Source organism: Castor canadensis, chromosome 11 (genome assembly GCF_047511655.1).
Source record: "Castor canadensis chromosome 11, mCasCan1.hap1v2, whole genome shotgun sequence".
Classification (NCBI taxonomy): Eukaryota; Metazoa; Chordata; class Mammalia; order Rodentia; family Castoridae; genus Castor; species Castor canadensis.
Genome location: NC_133396.1, coordinates 80,692,404 through 80,715,104, shown reverse-complemented (window position 1 = coordinate 80,715,104; position 22,701 = coordinate 80,692,404). Strand labels below are relative to the sequence as shown.

The window sequence follows — 22,701 nt, the reverse complement described above, 5'->3', positions numbered from 1 at the left end:
GGTTATGAACTTATGAGGACTGGAGAAACTGGAGCTCCAACTGTACCTGACGTATAAAATGGTTTGACTGCTCTGGTAAACAGTTTAGTGGTTCCTCATCAATTTAAACAGAATTACCGTGTGACCCAGTGTTATACCCTTAGGTGTGTATTAAAAATAATCGTAACGCAGTAGAGGGCAAACATTTCTAAGTGCGTGAATGCTCTCATCAGTGCTCTTGCAGTTTCTAAAGGTAGTAAAAAAAAGTAGAAACATGGGGTAGGGCGTAGCTCAGCGGGAGAGTGCTTGCTTAGCATGCACAAAGCCTTGGGTTTGAGCCCCAGTGTTGCAAAATAAACAAGTGAACAGAAAGCAGAAACAGCTCAAATATCCATCCACTGATGAGAGAATAAACAAACTGTGATTTACATATGTGACTCAGCTGTTAGATGAACCTTGACAACATGGTAGATATAAACGATCTTGTATGAGTCCATCTATATGGAATATCCAGAATATTTAAATCTATAGAGAGACAGATTAGTGGCTGTCTGGAAGAAAGGGTGAAGGGTACAGAGTTTTATTTTGGGGTAATAAAAACGTTTGGTAGATCACCACTCTTGAGGATATACCCAAAAGACTGTGACACAGGTTACTCCAGAGGCACCTGCACACCCATGTTTATTGTGGCATTATTCACAATAGCCAAGTTATGGAAACAGCCAAGATGCCCCACCACTGACGAATGGATTAAGAAAATGTGGTATTTATACACAATGGAATTTTATGCAGCCATGAAGAAGAACAAAATGTTATCATTCACTGGTAAATGGATGGAATTGGAGAACATCATTCTGAGTGAGGTTAGCCTGGCCCAAAAGACCAAAAATCGTATGTTCTCCCTCATATGTGGACATTAGATCAAGGGCTTGGACTTTGATCACATGATAAAAGCGAGAGCACACAAGGGAGGGGTGAGGATAGGTAAGACACCCAAAAAACTAGATAGCATTTGTTGCCCTCAACACAGAGAAACTAATGCAGATACTTTAAAGTGACAGAGGCCAATAGGAGAAGGGGACCAGGACCTAGAGAAAAGGTTAGTTCGAGAAGAATTAACCTAGAAGGTAACACACACGCACAGGAAATTAATGCTCGTCAACTCCCTGTATAGCTGTTCTTAACTAGCAAACCCTTGGTCCTTCCTATTATTGCTTATACTCTCTCTTCAACAAAATTAGACATAAGGGCAAAATAGTTTCTGCCTGGAAGTGAAGGGGTTGGGGGGAGAGGAAGGGGGTGGAGTGGTTAAGGGAGGGGGCAGAGGGAAGGGGGGAGAAATGACTCAAACATTATATGCACATATGAATAAAAAAAAAGTTTGGTAGCTCGATGTAGGTGTGTAGCATAGTGAATGTACTGTTCATTATGGCCACTGCATTGTTTGTATTAAAATGGTTATTTGTTTTATTATGTAAATGTCACCTTAATTTATTTTAGGTGGGTAAAAGAAAAAGAAGGAATAAGCAAGAACACGAGATCTTTGAGTAGGCAGGTGGCACTAGAATCAGATGGAAGGGAACTGATGAAATTCTTCTTCATACGTGGTGTGTTTTCAAACATCATTTTTGAAGCACTCCAAAGAAAATCTGATGACAATGATGGCTACATTATTGGAATATGAATAGCAAAATGATAATAATAGCAATTGAGATTTATTTATGTGCCAGGCATTTTTGTTAAAAGATTTATATAAATTATTTCACTTAAGCCTAACACTATGGGATAGATTTCACTACTTCCTTTTACAGACTAGGAAATAAGGGAAAACATACAACTATTTGATTCTGGGTGAATCAAACCCAGATTTTCATGCTTTGAAAGCCTATGTTCAAGTCAGGTATGGTGGTGCACACCTGTTATCTCAGCTACATGGGAGCCTGGGTGACACAGTGAGAGTGCTATAGCATTTGTCATTATGTGTTGTAATTATAATTGCCTAGTGATTGTATCTCCATCTTGAAATCCTGTCAGATGTATGAAGAATAAAGCCTGTGGGTCTGGTTCAACAATTGTATTTTCCTTCTAAATACAGTCTTTCTCACATTTATGTCTCCTCCTCAACGAGTATAGTATCTGACAAGACTACGACTCAGTAAATACTTGTCAACATTTATTTAGTGCTTATATGCAAATGTGAGCTGGATATAATGGGAGAAACAAGGCATTACTGGGTCAGACAAAAAGAATCAGGGACTCTGCCTTCAGGGAACTTCTTTTCTGATTACATAAGCTAAAGATTAAATCATCAATGACGATAAAGTGTATTCCTTACCATTTCAGTAGTCATCACTTTTGCTACAATATGTGTTATAGTCTTTCCAAAATCTCTTTTTCCTTTCCTACGTCTCAGAATCCTTGGAAAGAATGGTCCATGAACTCTATAGTTGAAAATATTTGTCATTAAATTAACATGGAAAAAGACTCGATCTAGCTTTACTTAGTAAATAAAAATTTGGTACGAAGCAACTTCGAGAAACAGCTTTGTTAACCAAGCTCTCTGAGAGCAGTGAGCAACTTGAGAGCAATATAATATTAAGAAATTTTGGGTTCTCTGCAGCACTTTGATCAGTGCTGCATGCTGAAGGGATACAGTTTTACTACCAGGATTTTTGAGCTTATAACAATTATTTAAATTGCTTTTAACAACTTATGGTACAAGTAATCAAAATTTGAATTTCTTTTTCCAAAGGAACAGTTACATTAAACATTTCAAACTCAAGCCATTCAGCATTATTCCTAGTTCAGCCAGTGGTTTTGATCTTGAGACATGGAGAACCTGTCATATATTTTTTCACCATATACCAAACTATCTGTTCCAAGGTAAAGCATCCCAAACATCTAAGAAATCACAATGGCTTGTCACGCTATCCTCATTTCATAATCAAAAGTATACTATCTGCTTTTAAAAAAATTATATTGCAGTATAATTTACATACAGGATACTCATTTTAAGTGAACTGTTTCCATGGGGTTTAACTCAATTGTAACATCACACTGATAAATTCCCTCATTCACCTCTGCAGCCAGTCCTCCAGTCCCACTCCAGGTAAACACTGACCTGCTTTCTGTCATCACACATTTACACATTCCATCATTTACACGTTCTTAGATCTTCTGGCAGTACTGGGGTTTGAACTCAGCCTCATGTTTGCTAGGCAGGCACTCTCACTGCTTGAGCCATTCCACCAACCCCTTTTTTGTTTTGTCATGGGTTTTTTTGAGATAGGGTCTTGAACTATTCGCCTGAGATTGGCTTTGACCCACGATCCTCCTGATTTCTGCCTCCTGAGTAGCTAGAGTTACAGGTTTGAGCCACTGGTGCCTGGCTTCATTCTTAGAATTATTTAAATGACTATCTTTTTAGAGCAGTTTAAGATTCACAGAAAAACTGAATAAAAGGTACATAGTTCCTACACACACATACCCCCTCATCCCCACAAATCCAACCTCTCCACTATCAACATCCAGCACTAGAGTGGAGCACGTGTTATAATTAATGAACTGAAACATCACTATCACCCCAGATCCATGATTTACATTAGGGTTTCTCTTGGTATCGTTCATTCCTGGGGTTCAGACAAATGTATACTGACATATAGCCATCATTACCATTGTAGTGTCACACAGAGTATGTCACTATTGTAAAAACTCTGTATATGTTTCTAATCATCCCTCCCTCCCCACTGAGCCCCCAGCAACCCTGAGCTTGTGACAACCTTCATAGACTTGCCTCTTCCAGAATGTCACAGTCTTGGACTCATATAGTATGGAGCCTTTTCAGACTGGCTTCTTCCACTTAGCAATATGCATTTAAGTTTCTTCCACGTCTTTTCATAGCTCGACAGTCTCTTCTTTCTCATGCTGAATAATAACTACTCAAGTGTCTGGTTTAGTTTCATTCACCCACTGAAGGACATCTTGGTTGCTTCCAGGTTTGGGTTAATTATGAATAAGGCTGTTGCCATTAAAGTTCTCATGTAGGTTTTTGTGTAGACATTAATTTTAACTCGTGTGAGTAAATACCAAGGAACATGATTGCTGAATTGTTTGCTTTTGGGTGTTGGGGCTCTAGCTCAGTGGCAGAACACTTGCCTAGCAAGTGTGAGGCCTTGGTTTGGTCCTCAACACCAAAAAACCCCCTCATTTTGTAAGAAACTTAACAGTTTCAAAGTGATTATATACCATTTTGCATTCCCACCAGCAGTGAACCAGAATTTCCCTTGCTCTATACCTTTCTTGGAATTTTTAAATAGAATTTTTTTTGGTTTTTTTTTGGGTAAGACTAGTGTTTGAACCCAGGACTTCATGCTTGCAAACAGGTGCTCTACTGCATGAGCACCATTTTGCTTCAGTCCAGTTTGCCCTTTTTTTTTTTTTTTGAGAATGGGGTCACGTGAATGATTTTCCTGGGCTGGCCTTGAAACTTGATCCTCCAGATCTCAGCCTCCCAAGGAGGTGGGACTACAAGGGTGAGCCACTGGCATCCAGCTAAATGGAATTTTAAAGTATAGTATTTTTTCACTTAGCTTGTTTTCGAGATTCATCTATGTTATTGTGCATATCAAAAATTTTTTCTTTATATTGTGGAATAATAATTTCATTATAGGATTTCCTTTATACTACAGATGACATTGTGTCATCTATAAACAGAGATCATTTAACCTCCTCTGTTCCAAGCTGGAGGCATTCTATTTTGTTTTCTTGCATAATTGATGTGGCTAGAACCGCTAGTACAATTTGAAAAGAAGTGGCAGGAGTGGACATCCTTGTTCCTGGACTGCAGGGGGAAACAGAGTTTGAGGTTGACTGGGTTTTTTGAAAGTAATCTGAAGGAAGTTGATGAAAATACCTTCCATTTCAAGTTTTTGAAAGTTTTTGTCATGAAAGGTTGTCAAAATATCTCATGTTCTCTTCTGAAGGCTGCTTGCCTAGCTCAAACTGTGGACTTTCCCTTGAGGTACAGCAGCTGACATCTCAGTTCAATTCTCTCAGCTTCCAGTTCCTCCTTGGTAAGCATGGTTCCCTGATTCCGTCTCCTCTTCCCCACTTCCCAGTGCCAGCCAAGGATCTAGGTAAGCTTCTGCTCACATTTTGGACCTAACCCACTTTTGCAGCTCTCTTGCTTTCAGATTACCGTCCCTAAACTTACAGCCACTCAACCGACCCTAAACTCCATTCTTTGTCACTTTGATACAATAAGACTATCTTTTGACGAGGGCAGGTGGCTCATACCTCTAATCCTAGCTACTCAGGAGGCAGAGATCAGGAGAACTGGAGTTTGAAGTCAGCCCGGGCAAATAGTTCGAGAGACCCTATCTGGAAAATACCCATCACAAAAAAGGGCTGGCAGAGTGGCTCAAAGTGAAGGCCCTGAGTTCAAGCCCCAGTACTGCAAATAAATAAATAAATAAATACTATCTCTTGCTACCAGAGCTAAGAGGATTTGATACCACACTCAGATCGGAAAGCCATGGATTCTCATTTCTTACCCATTCAAAGGATAAACCAATTTCAAGGATAAACTTTTTTCATTGTTGCCTTGGTCACTTTACAGTTCCTTCAAAGAGTCTGATGATTTTAGTGTATTTTATCCAGATTTCATAATTGCTATCTGGTGGCAGGGTATGATAAATCACTTATTCCACTATTCATGGAACTAGACTATCTGTGACTGTAACTTTTAAGAAAAGAGGACTCTTACCCATGCCATCTAAAATCAAGTGATGATAACTTGTATTCAAATTCAACTTGTGCTAAATTTATAGATTTCTAGATCAGTGGATATAACAATCTTATTTATATCAGTTTCCCAAGGTAATTCCAGTCTACCACAGGAATCCAAGTGTCAATGAAATGTCAAAAATAGGCACAAGAATGGGATTCTTAGTGATTACAAAAAGGTCAAATTTTGGAGAAAAATACAAAAACAAAAGATTTAGGCTAACAACTAATCACTAGGCAAGTAAAAAGTGGCTCTGAATTGTAAAGACCAACACATGGAGAAAGATGGAACACAAAGAAGGTTTATACAATTTGCTATGGAGTAGGCAAAGTCCTTTGGCTCCATTAGAGACTTTCCAGCAATTCTGGGGCCACGAGCAAGAATTCCATTTCTCCATATGTAAAACATAAAGGGCAGAAATACATACTTCCTTCACTGCAGAGTAGTGTAAGAAGGTTTTAATACATTTTAAGTATTCTGAGGAATGGTGCTGATTAAGTCTACATTGCTTTGTTTACAATAGGAGCCGGGCACCAGTGGCTCATGCTTATAATTCTACCTACTCAGGAGGCAGAGATCACGAGGATCAAGGATTGAAGCCAGCCCAGGCAACTAGCAGCTAGAAAATACCCAACCAAAACAAAAAAGAAAATACCAACCACAAAAGCAGGTTGGCAGAGTAGCTCAAGTGGTGGAGTTCAAGCCAAAACAACAACAACAACAACAACAAAATCAGAAACAAGTTGTGTTAGAAAAGTTGAAATTATGAGGCAGCCAAATTAATCATTCTCTCTCACTTCGCATATGTGTAGAAGACATCCACCTCTTTCTTTTTCTTATGCGTTAGCCAGAATAAAAAAGGTAGAGATGAAAGATAAGGAGAGGGCTGATTTGATGAGAATTTTTTTTTTTGTCAAAAATGATTTCAGTAAAAATAAAAAAAGAAAAAAAAATGATTTCAGTGAATTTGGCTAACGTAATTTTCCAACACAAGTTGTACCTTGTGCTGAACTCCTGAGACATCCAACTTTACCACGTATTTTATTCGTGCCAGTGTGACAAGTGCTACCCTAAAAGAACAGCCACGTAATCTTTCGCTACCATTTGAAATAGAGCAGCTCGGTACCTGAGGCGCAAATCTTCCCACGTTTTCAGCAGTCCACAAAGCATCACTATCTCATAGTATTTCTTCCAGCATTCCACAGCCTCCGCAGCAGACGGGTCCTCCTTGATGTTGCTCTGATACTCAACGAGATCAACCCGCTTGCTTTTGTATTTTTCCAACGTTTTCTTAAAACGCTGTGCGATAGGACCAGGTATGGTCCCGTCCTGCATATCACACCACCTGAAAAGAATTACTGCTCTCTTTACTGTCTCTCTTTACACTGTGCTCAATGATTTTCTAAACTATACTTACAAATTAATTCTTTCTTCAATCAGGGCAGTATAATTGTCACAGCTCTCCTCATCATCCCAATCTCTCCAAAGAAAATCATAAAAAAACCTACAAAAAACCGAATTAGGAAAAATGATCAAAAACAGCCACTACCAAGTTTAGAATTTTAAAAAATTCTGATGTCAAAATTCTCCACATGAACCTTCATTCTTTTTTGAGACAGGATCTCCCTGTTTAGCCGAGGCTGGCCTTGAACTCGAGATCCTCCTGCTTCCTGCCTCAGCCTCCCAAAAGCTGGGATTACAGATGTGCATCACCACAACTGGCTTGTATCTTAATTCTTTTTTTTTTTTCAAGGTTTAGGAAGGATTTATTTTAATATAACAAGACAAAGTATAGGTAAGGGGGAGAAGAGAAAAAGAGAGAGAAACATTTCCTGTTCCCCATGGAGGAAATGGGAGTAAAGCCTCCTTGAATCTTAATTCTTAACTTTTTTTTCTTTTGTAGTACTGTGGTTTGAACTCAGGGCCTACATCTTGAGTCACTCTGCCAGCCCTTTTTTGTGATGAGTTTTTTGCAGATAGGGTCTAGTGAACTGTTTGCCCAGGCTGGCTTCTAATTGCAATTCTCCTGATTTCCTGAGTAGCTAGGATTACAGGCGTGAGCCACAGGCTCAAGAAAAATATTTTTAAATAGCCTACAAGTGAACTAATAATGAAGTAAAACTTTAAATTTTCTTTTTGGTGGTACTGACATTTGAATTGAGGTCTTTGTGCTTGGTAGGCAGGCACTCTACTACTTGAGTCCCACTTCCAGCCCAAGTACAAATTTAAATATTAGATGATCTGCCAGTCCTGGGCAAAGATAAGGAAGACTGCAGTTTAAAGCCAGCCCAGGCAAATACTTCATGAGAGCCTATACAAAAATACCCAATACAAAAAAGGGCTGGCAGAGTGGTTCAAGAGGTAGAGCATCTGCCTAGCAAGTATGAAAAGCCCTGAGATCAAACCTCAGCACCACCACCAAAAAAAGAAATTTTTAAAATCTAGCAGTAACAAATCAATAAATATTTATGAAGTGCTTATACATTAAATGAACTGTTGGATATGGTAATTTCAACTTTGAGAAGAAAGCCTGATTACCTTACAACTTCCAAGGCCAGAGCAATGTCCCCTATGGCTGCATCTTGTCCTTCCACAGGGTACACTTCCAGGAGAGGTACACTGTGCTCCAGTTCCTCCAAAATCTCATTCACCAAACTCCTTGGGATGTTTGCAATGTTAGAAGAAAAGGGCTCAGCCACAGAAACAGTGACTTTGAAGCAAGATGATGGGTTCTGGGGTGGTCTACAAGTCACCTATGACAAACATGAGATCAGTGATTTTGTAATGTTCACATGAATGCATGTGAACTGCAGCATTTCTTTCTCATATATAAGCTTTAAAATCTTCTATAAGTTTCCTAACAGTCAGTATATAGAATTGTGGATACACATTAAATATCAACAGTCTCTCAAATTCTACTTCTTTAAAAACATTAGTTCTTTTTGTGGGTAGAAGGAGGTTTCTTTATTTTTTTTTAATTAAAAAAAATTATCATATTATAGTTGTACTGAGGGTACATTGTAACATTTATAAAAGTTCTTACAATGTATCATAGTTAAATTCATCCCCTCTATCATTCTCCTTTATCCACTCTTCCCCCCACAAAAATATTAATTTTTTTGCTTAAGTTTCATGATATTGTCTATATTACATCACTTGTAAAAGAAAGGCCATTGAAATACAAAAAAAAAAGGCATAAAAAGTCCTTAGGTGGCTGTGGAGTGACTCAAGTGGTAGAGCACCTGCCTAGCAAGCATGAGGCCTTGAGTTCAAATCCCAGCACCACAAACAAAAACGAAGTCCCTAGGTTAAATAAATGTAGCTTCACAAACAATATGCTGCAGTGTATTAATTCATCGTATTTCAACACGATATAAAGATGCCTCTAGCACCTGGAACTCTGTGCTGGAGATGTCACTATATTGTGGTGAAATAAAATAGATAACTGTATTTAGTGAGTGTCACACCAGCAATGTATGTGATAATGGTGATTTAAATGTAGGAAGCAACTTCAAATCATTACCCAAACTTGGAGATACACATTGTATAATCAATTTAATGTAATTATATTCTTCAAAGCAGTTGTGGGGCAGAAAACGTAAAAGTGGATATTTGAAGATAATGGTGTACAATCCGTATCTGTGACAGGAAAAAAATATTCCAAAAAAGTAGTTATAAAATTTGATATTGAGCCTTATACTTTAATTTTTAGTTTTGATTTTAATTCAGTACTGTACGTGCATCCAACTTACAATCAATTAAGTAGCTATACTGTGAAAAAATGGAATTCCTTATTTATTTTTTGTTTTATCTTTGTCACTCATATTATTTGTACATCTTTATGGGGTAAGGTGTACAAATGTGTAATAATCAAATCAAGAAATCAGGGTAATGAGTATTTTCATCTCTTAGTTCTGTTCCTCTGAAGAACCCTAACACACCCCTCCAATCTCCCTTTCTCCCTCTCTCTCTCTCTGATGAACCCTGACTGATAAACTCCTCCTCCCCCCCTTCTCTCTCTCTCTCTCTCTCTCTCTCTCTCTCTCTCTCCTCACTCCCCTCCCTTCCTCCTTCCAACTCTGGAACATTTATTTAACTTGGTTTCCCTTTTTTTTCCCTCTCCATTTCTTAGTCTTTTAGCTCTATTGTATGGGAGTTTACTCAACTTTACATCTCAGTGTTTCTAATCTTATGGATTAGTCTATCATATTTTTATTTTTATTTTGGTGAGATTGGGGCTTGAACTCAAGGCTTCACAATTATAAAGTAAGTACTTGCAAAGCAAGTGCTCTAGTGCTTCAGTCCATTTTGCTCTGCCTATTTTGAAGATGGGGTCTCGTAACGATCCTCCCATTCTCAGTCACCCAAATAGCTGGGAATACAGGTGTGAGCCACCAGTGTCCAGCTAGCTGCAGACTAGCTAGACTAGATTTCCAGAAGTTCTCTTTCTTTCTGGAAGCATTCTCAATCATATAGTTTCCAACTCATAGTGGGTTTCGTTTGTTTGGTTTTTGCTTTTTGGTTTTTCAAGGCTGGGGATTAAACCCAGGGCCTTGCACATGGTTAGGCAGGTGCTCTACCACTAGGCACCTTGTTTTGTTCTTTTGAAACAGGTTCTCACTATGTAGCCCAGGCTGTCTTCCAACTTGTGATTTTCCTGCTTCTACCTCTCCGGTGCTGAGATTATAGACCTGCACCACCATGACCAGCTCCAGTTCTTGTGGATGCTTTCATTATCTTACTTTTTTTGACCATACTGGGATTTGAACTCAGGGCCTCACACTTGCTAGGCAGGCCTCTGAAGTCACTCCACCAGCACGACCCCCCCTTTTTGAGACTATTAGTAAATTTTTAAATGTATATTTTTTCATTTCCCTACCTATATTTCTTCCAAACATCTACTTTTATATTGGGTTTTACCAACATAAAAGTTTCCTCAAATATTTCACAGCCCAAATATGTCTGTTCATATTTAAGAGTGGAACACTAACAAGGTGATTAGAAGGTGTGTGTATATGGGAAAAGCAGATCCACTCTAGGCTTCCCTGTAGGATGTCTGCCCAGGCTCTCCTGTGAGAACTCCATAATCAGTATCTTCAAGTATTTTCTTTTCATTTGATCATACAAAAACCTTCCACGAATCTCACACCTAGACAATAGGCCTTAACTACCTGTGTTCTAGCAGATTTGGGGTAGAAGGTAGAGAACCCCAATATTCAATACCAGTAAACTTTCACTTAATTCCCTTTTTCTTGGCAGGGTACCCTTAGCCAAGCTTCTCAACTTGTTTTTTATTTTTTCTTATAAGACTGGGGTTAGAACTCAGGGCTTTGCACCTGCTAAGCAGGCACTCTACTGCTTGAGCCACACACACCTCCACACTACTTCGCTCTGGTTATTTTTATTTATTTATTTATTTATTTATTTATTTATTTATGGCAGTACTAGGGTTTGAACTCAGGGCCTCATGCTTGTTAGGCAGTTGCTCTACTACTTGAGCCATCCATCCCCCCTCTGGTTATGTTTAGACACGGTCTCTTGAACTGTTTGCCTGGGCTGGCCTTGACCCTGGATCCTCCTATCTCAGCCTCCCAAGTAGTCAGGATTACAGATGTGAGCCACCAGGGCCCAGCTTGATTTCTTAAATACATACAGATTTATGTGTTTTGCCCAATTGGGGAAACTTTCGGCTGCCATTTTTTTAGTTTTTCAGCCTCCCTCTCCCATGTCTTTCTCTTCTGGCACTCCGAAATCATGACTATCTTAGGTCATTTGTTATAGTACATCGTGTCCCTAATGTCTGTTCAATGTTTTTTAGTTTAATCGACATTTACTACCCTAGTTGAACAACCTCTACACACAATCAATACATATGGTTTCTTTTGAGACAAAGGAATTGAGTCTCAATGTTTTATGAGCCTGCTACAAATATTTTCTGGAAATGGGCAGGCCCTTTATTTTACCCTTATTTTATTTTTTGGCAGTACTGAGGTTTGAACTCAAGGCCTTCAACTTGATAGGCAGGTCCTCTACTACTCGAGCCATGCTCCCAGCCCAGCAAGCCCATTTAAAATCCCTGGTGGCTACTGCCAGACAGGAAGGCTCAAGTCGTTTCAGTTTATTTTCCTTCTCCAGTAGTTTCTGTTTTTTTCTTTTTTAGTTTCTATTTTTTCTATCTTTAAATTCATTGTTTTCTCTGTCTGTATTTTTGGTTTTTGCCTGTAACTGTTAGTATTTGCAGGTTGTTTCTCCTCTACTACTCAGTCTAGGACATAGGAAGCAAAAAGAAAGCACAGGAAACTTACCTTTTTGTCATTAATTGAGTCATAAGGTCCCTAGTCAACCTGTCATCTTTCCACCTGTCAGAGTATTCTTAAGTTTATTTTATATATAGAATCCACGGTATGGAGTTGTATTTAATGGGAGGAATAAGAAAAGCGTGTCTGGGACAGGGACGTAGCTCAAATGGTAGCGTACCTGCCTAGCAAGCATGAGGCTGAGTTCAAATGTCAGTACCAGGGGAAAAAAACTGAACCAAACCAAAACCAGAAAAAGAAAAAATATGTGTAGTCTTTCTTTATGGATGTCCTTATTTCTTAAATAGCCTTTCAAGCAGATCTTCCTTAGCTCTGAATTCAACACTGTTTCCAGTCTTTTTTTTTTTTTTGCAGCACTGGGGTTTGAACCCAGAGCCTCTCACTTGCTAAGTTTTGTGGTACTGGGGTTTGAACTCAGGGCCTTCACCTTGAGCCACTCCACTAGCCCTTTTTGTGTGAGGTATTTTCAAGATAGGGTCTCATGAATTATTTGCCCAGGCTGACTTCAAACTGCGATCCTCCTGATCTCTGCCTCCTGAGTAGCTAGGATTACAGGCGTGAGCCACTGGCACCCAGCTTCCTGAACCTTTTGGGTTATGCAATGTAAATCAGGATTTGTTTTGTTTTTGTTTTTTTCTTTCCCTATTGCCAATTTAGAATTCTACTTTCTTAGCTCTATTAAGTCAGTTGCCAATTTATCAAATAGATAGGAAGTTATTGTAAAAACATTTTCAGCATACAAGATAAAAACAATTTTGTCTGCTTTGTATCCTTAACTCATGATGCCAGTAGAATAAAAACCTTGCCCAAAATGAGGTTATAAGTCAAGAGGAAGAAAAAAAAGAAGATAGGTATCAGAATTTTTCATCACTGTGACAAAATACCTGACAAACAGACTAAAGGAAGGTAAGACTCATTTTAGCTTACAGTTTCAGAAATTTCCAAGTCCATAGTCCTTGGCTTCATTAATCCTGGGCCCATGGTGAGGCAGAACATCATGGTGGTGGGAACAAGTGAAGGAGGAGGCTGTTCACCTCATCGTGGACAGGAAAGCCAGAAAGAGAGTGGGGACCAGGTATAACCTTCAAAGGCATGATCCCAGCGACCTACTTCCTACAACTAAGCCCCACCTGCTAATGTTTCCACAACCTCCCAAAATAGTGCCGCCACATGGGAACCAAGTATTAAACAGCAGAACCTGTAGGAGAGACTTCCGACTCGGATCTTAACAACAGAAAATCTGGGGAATATGTATTTGCAAAAGAGAATGGTGAAAGGAGCTCCCAAGATGATGATGAAGGGAGATCCCTTCCTCAGGAAGACAGCTATCCAGCAGGTCTAGAGATCCCCAATTTACACTGTAGATCACAGGATGCAAGGGGTACCACTTAGGAAGACAAATCTGATCCTTCTGACCATATTGAGAAGACTGATGTAATTAGGGGAAGATTCTGGGATAGACTAGTGAGAAAATACAGTGAAAAGTAAAGACAATGAAAAACAAAGTTATTGTTAAGTCTATACAAATGTCTTTAAATGTCTAGGAAATGAGAATCAATCACAGGATGATGCAAAGTTCATCTATGAAGTGTTTACATAGTCATAATAAGGTAAACTGTATCTAATCAAATCAAAAATCCTATGTAAATATTTTGGGAGGAGGGGAGCACATGGAAAATTTGGGTGTGAGGTTAGAACAGGGAATGGTAGTAGTGGAGTCTATAAAAGAACTAGATCCTGATTTTCTCAAGTGGGAGCCTATATGTACAATTTAAGATACTGAAATCAAGGAACACCAAAAAAGCACGATACTTGGGCCAGAGGTATGGCTCAAGCAATAGAGCGCCTGCCTAGCAAGTGCCCTGAGTTCAAACCCCAGCACCGCCAAAACAAATGTTACTTGGAGATAAGGAATTACTAGTATTATAATTAATTACTAGTTGAAATTGGCTGCATCTAAGAAATACAAGAAATGGCAACAGAGGGTAGCAGGATGTGAGCTGCTGTGGCTTTTCTTAAGTCTTCACTCTATAAACTATGTGCATCTTTAACTTTGATAACACTCAGAGAACTGACAACCAATGAGTAGGGTGCAAAGTAAGAAAGCTGACACATTTGATATATTTTGGAGGAATGCTTTACCATGAAGTAAAAGAGAAAAGGAAGTAGCTGGGAGGAAGAATTCCAAGTAGTCTGGTCTGTGTTTGGGGTGTGTGTATTTGGTGTGTGTGTGTTTGGGGTGTGTGTGTTTGGTGTGTGTGTGTTTTTAGGATGTGTGTTTGGTGTGTGTATGTGTGTTTGGGGTGTGTGTGTTTGGTGTGTGTGTGTTTTTAGGATGTGTGTTTGGTGTGTGTATGTGTGTTTGGGGAGTGTGTGTGTTTGGTGTGTGTATGTGTGTTTAGTGTGTGTGTGTGTGTTCGGTGTGTATTTGGTGTGTGTGTGTTTGGGGTGTGTATGTGTGTTTGGGGTGTGTGTGTTTGGTGTGTGCATGTTTGAGGTGTGTGTGTGTTTGGGTGTGTGTGTGTTTGGTGTGTGTTTGGGGTGTGTTTAGTGTGTGTGTGTGTTTGGTGTGTGTGTGTGTTTGATGTGTGTGTGTGTTTGGGGTGTATGTGTGTTTGGTGTGTGTGTTTGGTGTGTGTATGTGTGTTTGGGGTGTGTGTGTGTGTTTGGTGTATGTGTGTGTTTGGGGTGTGTGTGTGTGTGTTTGGTGTGTGTATGTGTGTTTGGGGTGTGTATGTGTGTTTGGTGTGTGTATGTGTGTTTGGGGTGTGTGTGTGTGTGTTTGGGGTGTGTGTGTGTTTGGTACGTGTATGTGTGTTTGGGGTGTGTTTAGTGTGTGTGTGTGTTTGGTGTGTGTGTGTGTGTTTGGTGTGTGTATGTGTTTGGGGTGTATGTGTGTTTGGTGTGTGTATGTGTGTTTGGGGTGTGTGTGTGTGTTTGGTGTGTGTTTGGGGGTGTTGCACATGTGCATTGTGTTGCTGGGTATGGAAACCTGTGCCTCTCCAGCAGTAGGCAAGGGCTCTACCACTGAACCTTTCAAGTAGTTCTATCAGCTTCCAGTCCTTCAAATAGTTTAAAATATGAATTTAAATGCCTTGTAACTTATTTAGGAAGGAAGTTCTGACAAAATAGTAGACAAAAATAGCTGGCTGGAAGAGGCTTTAAAGCAGAAGAGTCTACTGCTGAAGCTGGGAGTGTGAAAATAACATCACGGACACAGCCGCAACCCAAAATGTGCTGTGAGAGCCCACAGTGCCAGTTCCCTTCCTAGAACCATGACACAGCAGAACCAGGAAAATAAGCAGTTTTCAGAATCCAGTAAGAGTTCCATTAACCATCTCCAAATTAAAACATCTCTAGAGCAAGAAATGTAAACAAAATTCTAAAGCATGACGGCAAAAATTGGGAATGGGAGGATCGGTACCCATGCCAAAGCTAGCTCATGTTGACTAGTATACACTGCTTGTACAAAATTCTAACATCAACCATACTCCACTGCTAACCTTTTGCTTTTTTTCTAAGTCATTACAAGTTGGGATTTTTGTTGTTATTTGCTTTTTTTTTTGGAAGAACTGGGGCATGGACTCAGGGTTTTTCGCTTGTTAGGCAGGTCCTCTACTGCTTGAGCCACACCTCCAGACCTCTTGGCTCTGGTTATTATTTTTTTCTATAGCTATAGGTTTTATTTATTTATTTATTTATTTATTATCATATTATTATTGTGCTGGGGGTACATAATCAAATATTATGTTTTCAAGTTTGTTGCTGTTGTATGAATCTAAGGTGGGCAGAATAATGGTCCCCAAAGGTGTTCATGCCCTAATCGTTGGAAGCTCTGAATATGTCACCCTACATGGCAAAGAGGGCAGACATGACTAGAGCTTAGGACAGAGGTGAAGAGGTTTTCCTGGGGGCCCTGTGAGGCCCACTCTACACAGGACTCCTTTAGGAGGGGAGCATCTTTTCAGCCTGAAGACAACCAGGGAGAAGTGATATCAGAAGGACTTCGAAGATGGAGATGGCAGTCACAAGCCACAGAATACAAGCAGCTTCCAGAGGTTGCAAAACCAAGGAAACAGCTTCCTCCAGAGTCTGTGAGAGGTATGTAGCTCCGCCTAGACCTGGATTTTAGCCCAGTTAGGCCCATGTCATACCTCTGTCCTACAGATAATATATTCACATTGTTTAATCTACCAAGTTTGGGATAATTTGTTGTAGCAGGAACAGAAAAATAGGAAGAGAACTGGAGTTGGAGGTGTATCTCATTGATGAGTGCTCACCTACCACCCACAAGGCCCTGGGTTCAATCCCCAGCACTGGAAAAAATAAATAGACCTTGTAGGGAATGTGACAGAATGGGTTCCATAGGACTCAACTATTGTGACCTCAGAATAAAGAAGCATTTTATAACATTGCTGATACTTCAGTTCAAGTAAGATGACAGTAGGAGATACAGACAAAACAACTAAGTCTGAATCGTAGAGCACTTTTTTTTTTTCCTGCACTGGTATTTGAACTCAGGGCTTGATGCTTGCTAGGAGAGCACTCTACCATTTTGGGCCACTCCGCCAGCTGCAGCACTATCTTAAGAGGCCTAAAGAGCTATCTAGCCCCACTTGATTCACTGCCAAACATACAAAAGAGAATTAGAATCTGCCAATATGTTATTGTGCTTTTTTCTCTGTTCTCCTTTTTAGTCCTGTCTTTCTAATCTTTAAAGAATATTAGCAGCCAGGCATGGTGGCACACACTTGTAATTCCAGCACTCAGGAGGCTGAGGCAGTAAGATGGAGAGTTCGAGGTCAGCCTGGCTACGTAACAAGATCCGATATGAGAAAATAAAATACATAAAAGGTATTAAATAACTCCTAGAATATTATGAAGTAATATATGTGATCTTGCATGTTATTTTTGAGAAAGGCAGAGACAGAATAAATAATCAATGTATTGCAGGTACAACCTTCAAATTTGATGGACGTTATAGGTAATCTAATCTCGTTGGGTGTCCATGGAACTTTAGAGATACAGAAAAGTTTATGAGAGTGTGAGGCTCTCATGGGGTGCTGAAAGAGTTCCTAAGTAATTGCTAGGATGTCATCTCTCAATCAGAAATAGTCCGTCTTTTGTTTTGTTGTTTGTTTTTCAAGACAGGGTCTTGCTGGCCTCGAACTTACTATGGAGCTCAGGCTGGCCTCAAACTTAAGACTCTCTTCCCTTTGCCTCCCAATTCCTGGGATGACAGGCATATACCACATGTCCTGCTTTAATCTGTTGTATTGTTAAGCTTCCACACAAAACTCTATTAGAAAACATCCTCAAATTTACACTGCTAAAAATTGTTAAAGTCATCAATCTAATCCAACTCCTATTTTATCCATGTGGAAAAAGTCCAGGAAAGTTATAAGTGATCCAGACAAAAGTTGCTCACTCTCTGAAGATGAGGAAATCTTCTAGAAACACTAGTGTATTATTGAAAATTTAACTAATAGCAAGATTCTTTCACATTTTTTGCAACCTCTGACTAAAAATATATTATTCTTTATCTGCAAAACCACCACTAACTTACTTTTTCATAGAACAGATATTTCTGAATCATTTTCAAGTAGACTGTAAAATAATGAGTTTCAAGATGTTTCTTGTGACCACAACTACAGATCTGAAATCTCAATCTGGGGCAGGTTGTGATTATAAATATTAATTTTTAATATAAGGATAACTGACTTGTAAGGCAATCAAACTTATGACATTAGCCTATATACCTAACCCAGCAAAATCTCAGATGAAGGCTTGGAAGTTGATTATTATATTAAAAGGATGCTTTCCAAAGGAAAAAATTTCAAATTTTGTCAATAGCCTTCTGATCCATTTTTCTTTCCTCACCTGAACTAACTAAACTCATAATTCATATACAAGAAGATAAAAAAGAAAATGACAACCCAAGTTTATTAAAGCTTAAGTTACTAATTTTTCAAGAAACACATCTTTGTTATTTTTACACTATTTGAGCAATTGAAACTAGGCTAATAAATGTTGTCCAATGCTTCTGGATTCCATTTAATTATACTTGATAGCAAGTATCTGTGTGTTAATATTCACCCTTATCTATTTATATGATTCATTTTTGTAGAAACTTAAAACAGAAGTGAACTTTTGTCTATTTGATACTTAAATAAGTATCAAAGACCCAAGTTGGTAAAGTCATATTTCCATCTTTAAAAAAACTGATAATTTCATTCTAAGAACAAAGATGAAGTAAAATTTATTTACCTCAACTAGTATACCAACAAAAGGAATAGAAGCCTCTTCATATTTCACAAAGAATAACTCAGGGTTAGTCTTCCAGACACCAAGCCACTTGTCTTTCAACTGTAACTTCTCTGATAGGTACTTACTCATGGCCTCATCAGCATCTTCTGCCTAATAGAAGAAAGGAAAAATACAAATGGATTAGCATTTTCATTTACTAGTTTATGCTGCGTGCCGGAGGTTCACACCTATAATCCTAGCAACACAGGAGGCAGAGATCAGGAAGACTGATGTTCAATGCCAGCCCGGTGGATAGTTCACGAGACTCTATCAAAAAAATACTTTGGTATTTTGGACTGGTAGAGTGGCTCAAGTGGTAGAGTGCCAACCTAGCAATCACGAGGCCATGAGTTCAAACCCCAGTACCACAAAAAAAAAAAAAGACTCATTTATAACAAATATCTTATTGACTTCTATTTTAAAATAGAATCAATATCACCTTAAATAGTGAAAAATTTAAGATTCTAACTGAAACTATATTTAATGGAAAATATCACAAACATTAAAAAATAAATGTAAGGACTAGCAGAGTGGCTCAAGTGGTAGGGCATCTCCCTAGCAAGCATGAGGCCCTGAGTTCAATCCCCTATATTCCCCAGAAAAATAATAAATTTAAGAAATTTGTTTTGCACAATTGAGTAATTCACAGATGAGGTATCTATGCACTACTTGTGTCTTCAAGTAATTTATTAATCCACCGAGCAGAAGAAATATAATTACATACATTAAAAGCATAGCCATTATCAGCAGGGCACGGTGGCTCGTACATGTAATCCAAGCAGAGGACTTGCGAGTTCAGGGACACCTGGGCTATAAGCGAGACCATGTCTTAAAACAAAACAAGCAAGCAAAACAACAACAACAAAAAAAACTTGAGAGTTCAGGGACAGCCTTGGCTATAAGCGAGACCATGTCTTCAAACAAAACAAGCAAGCAAAACAACAAAAAAACATAGTGATTATTTTTATAAACCTTAAAGATGAGTTGATGTATTTAAAACATTCAGTACAGAGAAATTTAAAACAGTACTGCATTTTATAAAACAAATACTCATATCAAGCATTCAATAGATATTTGCCCAACTTGCTTTAATTTAGATTCGGCTACCTAAAGAATGATAAATAATCTAAGCTATTATGAAACTCAGTTATTTGACCCTGCCTGATTACTGACACAATAATTTAAATAAATGTTTTTCCACTGACTTTTCCAGGCCAGGCCTTCTCCAGTCTTCAATATCTGATATAAATTGATCATCAATACACTCCTAGTTTTATGGTAATGGTAGTTTTAAAAATAAAATTTTCACCAGGCACCTGTGGCTTACGCCTGTAATCCTAGCTACTCAGGAGGCAGAGATCAGGAGGATCAAAGTTCAAAGCCAGCCCAGGCAAATAGTTCATGAGACGCTGTCTCGAAAAAACTCATCACAAAAAAGGGATGGTGGAGTGGCTCGAGGTGTAGGCCTTGAGTTCAAACCCCAATACCACAAAAATAAATAAGTAAAATTTCTTCCAATTACAAAATATGGCAAACCTGAAAAAATACAGGCGATATAAAGAAAAACAATCACTCATGATCCTGGCAGCCAAAGAGAACCATTGTTTACATTTTGCTGTGTTTCATTTTAGTATTTTCCCCCATGCATATAACCACCCATTCATCCCACTCATGTTTCACTTCATCTCCTATTTTTTTTTTCTGTTTTTACTTAAGTATAGCATAAAAGATCTATAGTTTTGAAACATGATTGTTACAGCTGCATGGTTTTCCACTTTATGATGTCACTATAAGTTCTTTATTGCACCTGGTGTTGGAAATGTACTTTCTAATTTTTACTTTTTTGTGGCACTTGGAATTGAACCTAGGGTCTTGCACATGCTATGCAAGTACAGTACCACTGAGTTATATCCCAGTCCTTTTTAAGTTTTTGGTGGTACTGGGAATTGAACTCAGGGCCTCTCACTTGCTAGGAAAGAGCTCTATCACTTGAGCCATGCCTTAGTCCCTACTTTTTCATTTGAGACCCAGGCTGGCCTTGAACTTTCAATCCTCCTGCCTCAGCCTTCCCTGTGCTGGGAATACAGGCAGTGAGTCTTCATTGCCTGACCAGGTCAATTTTTATAAATGTTACTGCAGTGAAAATACCTGTACACAAATTCTGTTACAACTTAAAAAAAAAAAAGACTAAAAACATACAGTGATTTGCTCTGTTTCCTGTTAACAAGTGTTTTCTATAAAAAACATCCTTCCACATCCGAATACCTATCTGGGAACCAAAGCATGGACATTTTCAGAATTCCAGTGTAAAAGCCGAGTCTAAGCAATCTTACCTTTATGTCTGGGCACAAACTGTTGTTGCTAGTTAATTCTAAGATGTGTGCCTGAGCAAGGCTGAGCCCCAGGTATTCTCGTCTTTTAAGGACTCTCAAGACACTGTAAGGCTGTCTGTCCTCTTGCCATTTTCTGTTTGATCGCCTAATGTTAACTCACCTAAGACAAGATCTAACAGGTGGGGGCGTGGCTCAAATGGTAGGGCACCTACCTAGAAAGCGTGAGGCCCTGAGTTCAAATCCCAATACTACTAGAGAAAGAAAAGATGGAAACTATGTTGAATCAAAGAAAGTGTTTGAAACGCGGGTTTTCTCTGTGGCTTTGTACCCCGGGCACCCAAAAAAGAGGACGCAACCCCCGCCATCACCGCCGGGGACTCCTTTTCCATTCGCACCTTACAGCTCTGCAGCAACTGATCGCAGTACAGCGCCACCTTCTCGTCGCGCCACATGCCCCGCATGGGGGACACGCAGACGGGGGGCAGGGGCTGCGCCTCATCCTCGTCCTCCTCGGGCACGGACAGCAGGGACTCCTCTTCCTCCGGCTCGGCCTCCTCGCCCCGGCCCTCGGCCTGAGCCCCGGGCAGGAGCTGCAGCCGCCGCCGGGCCGCCTCCCGGCCCGCCTTCCCCTTCAGTGGCCGCGGCGAGGCCACCACCGAGCGCACTGGAGACGCGGCGCCCTTTAGGGTCGCCGCCGCCACGGCCCCGGGGACCTTCTCGCCTAGCCTGCCGGGGCTGATGGTGCGCCCCGAGTCCTCGGGCCCGGCGGGCCTGGACCCCGACGCCATCTCCGCGGCACCCGGAGGCTCGGCTGCAGCCGTTGGCCACAGGTCCCCGCCCGGGCTAATGCGCGCGGGGCGCCCTCGGAGCCCGCAACGAGCGCGGCGGCTCGCGGGCGACGGCCGGGGCTGGACGCGGGGCGTGGGGCCCAGCGTGGGGCGCGGGCGGGGCCGGGCGCAGGCGCGGCGGGCACGGCAGGTGCGGGGGACGCGTGGGGACGCCGCCCTCGCCGCGCGGTGGCCGTGCTCTCGCCCCCCGGCCGTCGCCCCTTGGAACCCTCCGGCCGCACAATGCCCTCCCCAGGCCCGCGGCTTCTTAGATCCTCCCAGGTCCCAGGTGATTGTGAGTCACCTCCCAGGTCACCAGGGCCTGAGAGACGCGCCACTTGTCCCTCCACTCAGCGCATCTGCACAAACGCCACCGGAAAGATTTACTTTTATACGAGGAGACCGTTGAGAATGGGACCGTCCAGTTATCACTAGACAAACCTAGAGTTTCTTCCTCACCTGATCTTTTCATCGGGCTCCCCCAAATAAGATTTCCTTTACCATTTTAAACAGGACTCTCGATTTTCGTGGCCATTTCAAGAAGGGCAATAGTCTGTCTTCTGGTCTGTTGAGTTGCTCAAAATTCTCACATAAGCCACATAAGGGGTCTCACGCCTGTAATCCTACCTACTCAGGAGGCAGAGATGAGGAGGATCCTGTTTTGAGACCTGTGTGTGTGTGTGTTGCGGGGTGAATAGCTAGTGAGATCCCATCTCTAAAGTACCCAACACAAAAAAGGACTGGCGGAGTGGCTCAAGTGGTAGACTGCCCGCCTGCCTTGCAAACCCCAGTACCAGCTCCCCCCACCAAAAAAAAGGTCTCTGATGAATATAAGGAAATGTTATGCATTCATGTGTGTAAATGGAAAAATAAGACATGTTGAAACTACTCCAGGAATGGGAGGATGGGGGTAAAGGAGAATGATGGAGAGGGTGAATTCAACTATGATATTTTGTAAGAACTTTGGTAAATGTCACAAATGTACCCCCAGTACAATAATATAATAAAAAAGTTCTCAAAGTATTATGTAACTGCTAAATCGGATGCCAGCGGGAGTAATGGTGTGCAAACCACGAATATTTTCACAATAAAAGTCTGCTCGCGATGACATAGTTTGGAGAACCACAGAGACCATTCGTTTCTGGCATCTGACT

At 40.4% G+C, this 22,701-nt stretch overlaps 1 protein-coding gene across 1 annotated transcript in view; it reads right to left on the bottom strand.

Annotated features, from left to right (window-relative positions):
* Shcbp1l (SHC binding and spindle associated 1 like) overlaps window positions 1–21,628 on the bottom strand; it is a 44,843-nt gene extending 23,215 nt beyond the window's left edge. Inside the window, exons 1-6 of the mRNA XM_020169506.2 lie at window positions 21,116–21,628; window positions 18,349–18,498; window positions 8,303–8,517; window positions 7,182–7,268; window positions 6,891–7,109; window positions 2,315–2,420 (exon numbers count right to left, since the gene is read on the bottom strand). Coding sequence (XP_020025095.1) covers window positions 2,315–2,420; window positions 6,891–7,109; window positions 7,182–7,268; window positions 8,303–8,517; window positions 18,349–18,498; window positions 21,116–21,508 — 1,170 coding nt within the window. The 5' untranslated portion in view covers window positions 21,509–21,628. The remainder of the gene's footprint in view (window positions 1–2,314; window positions 2,421–6,890; window positions 7,110–7,181; window positions 7,269–8,302; window positions 8,518–18,348; window positions 18,499–21,115) is intronic.
* Window positions 21,629–22,701: the final 1,073 nt, after the last annotated feature.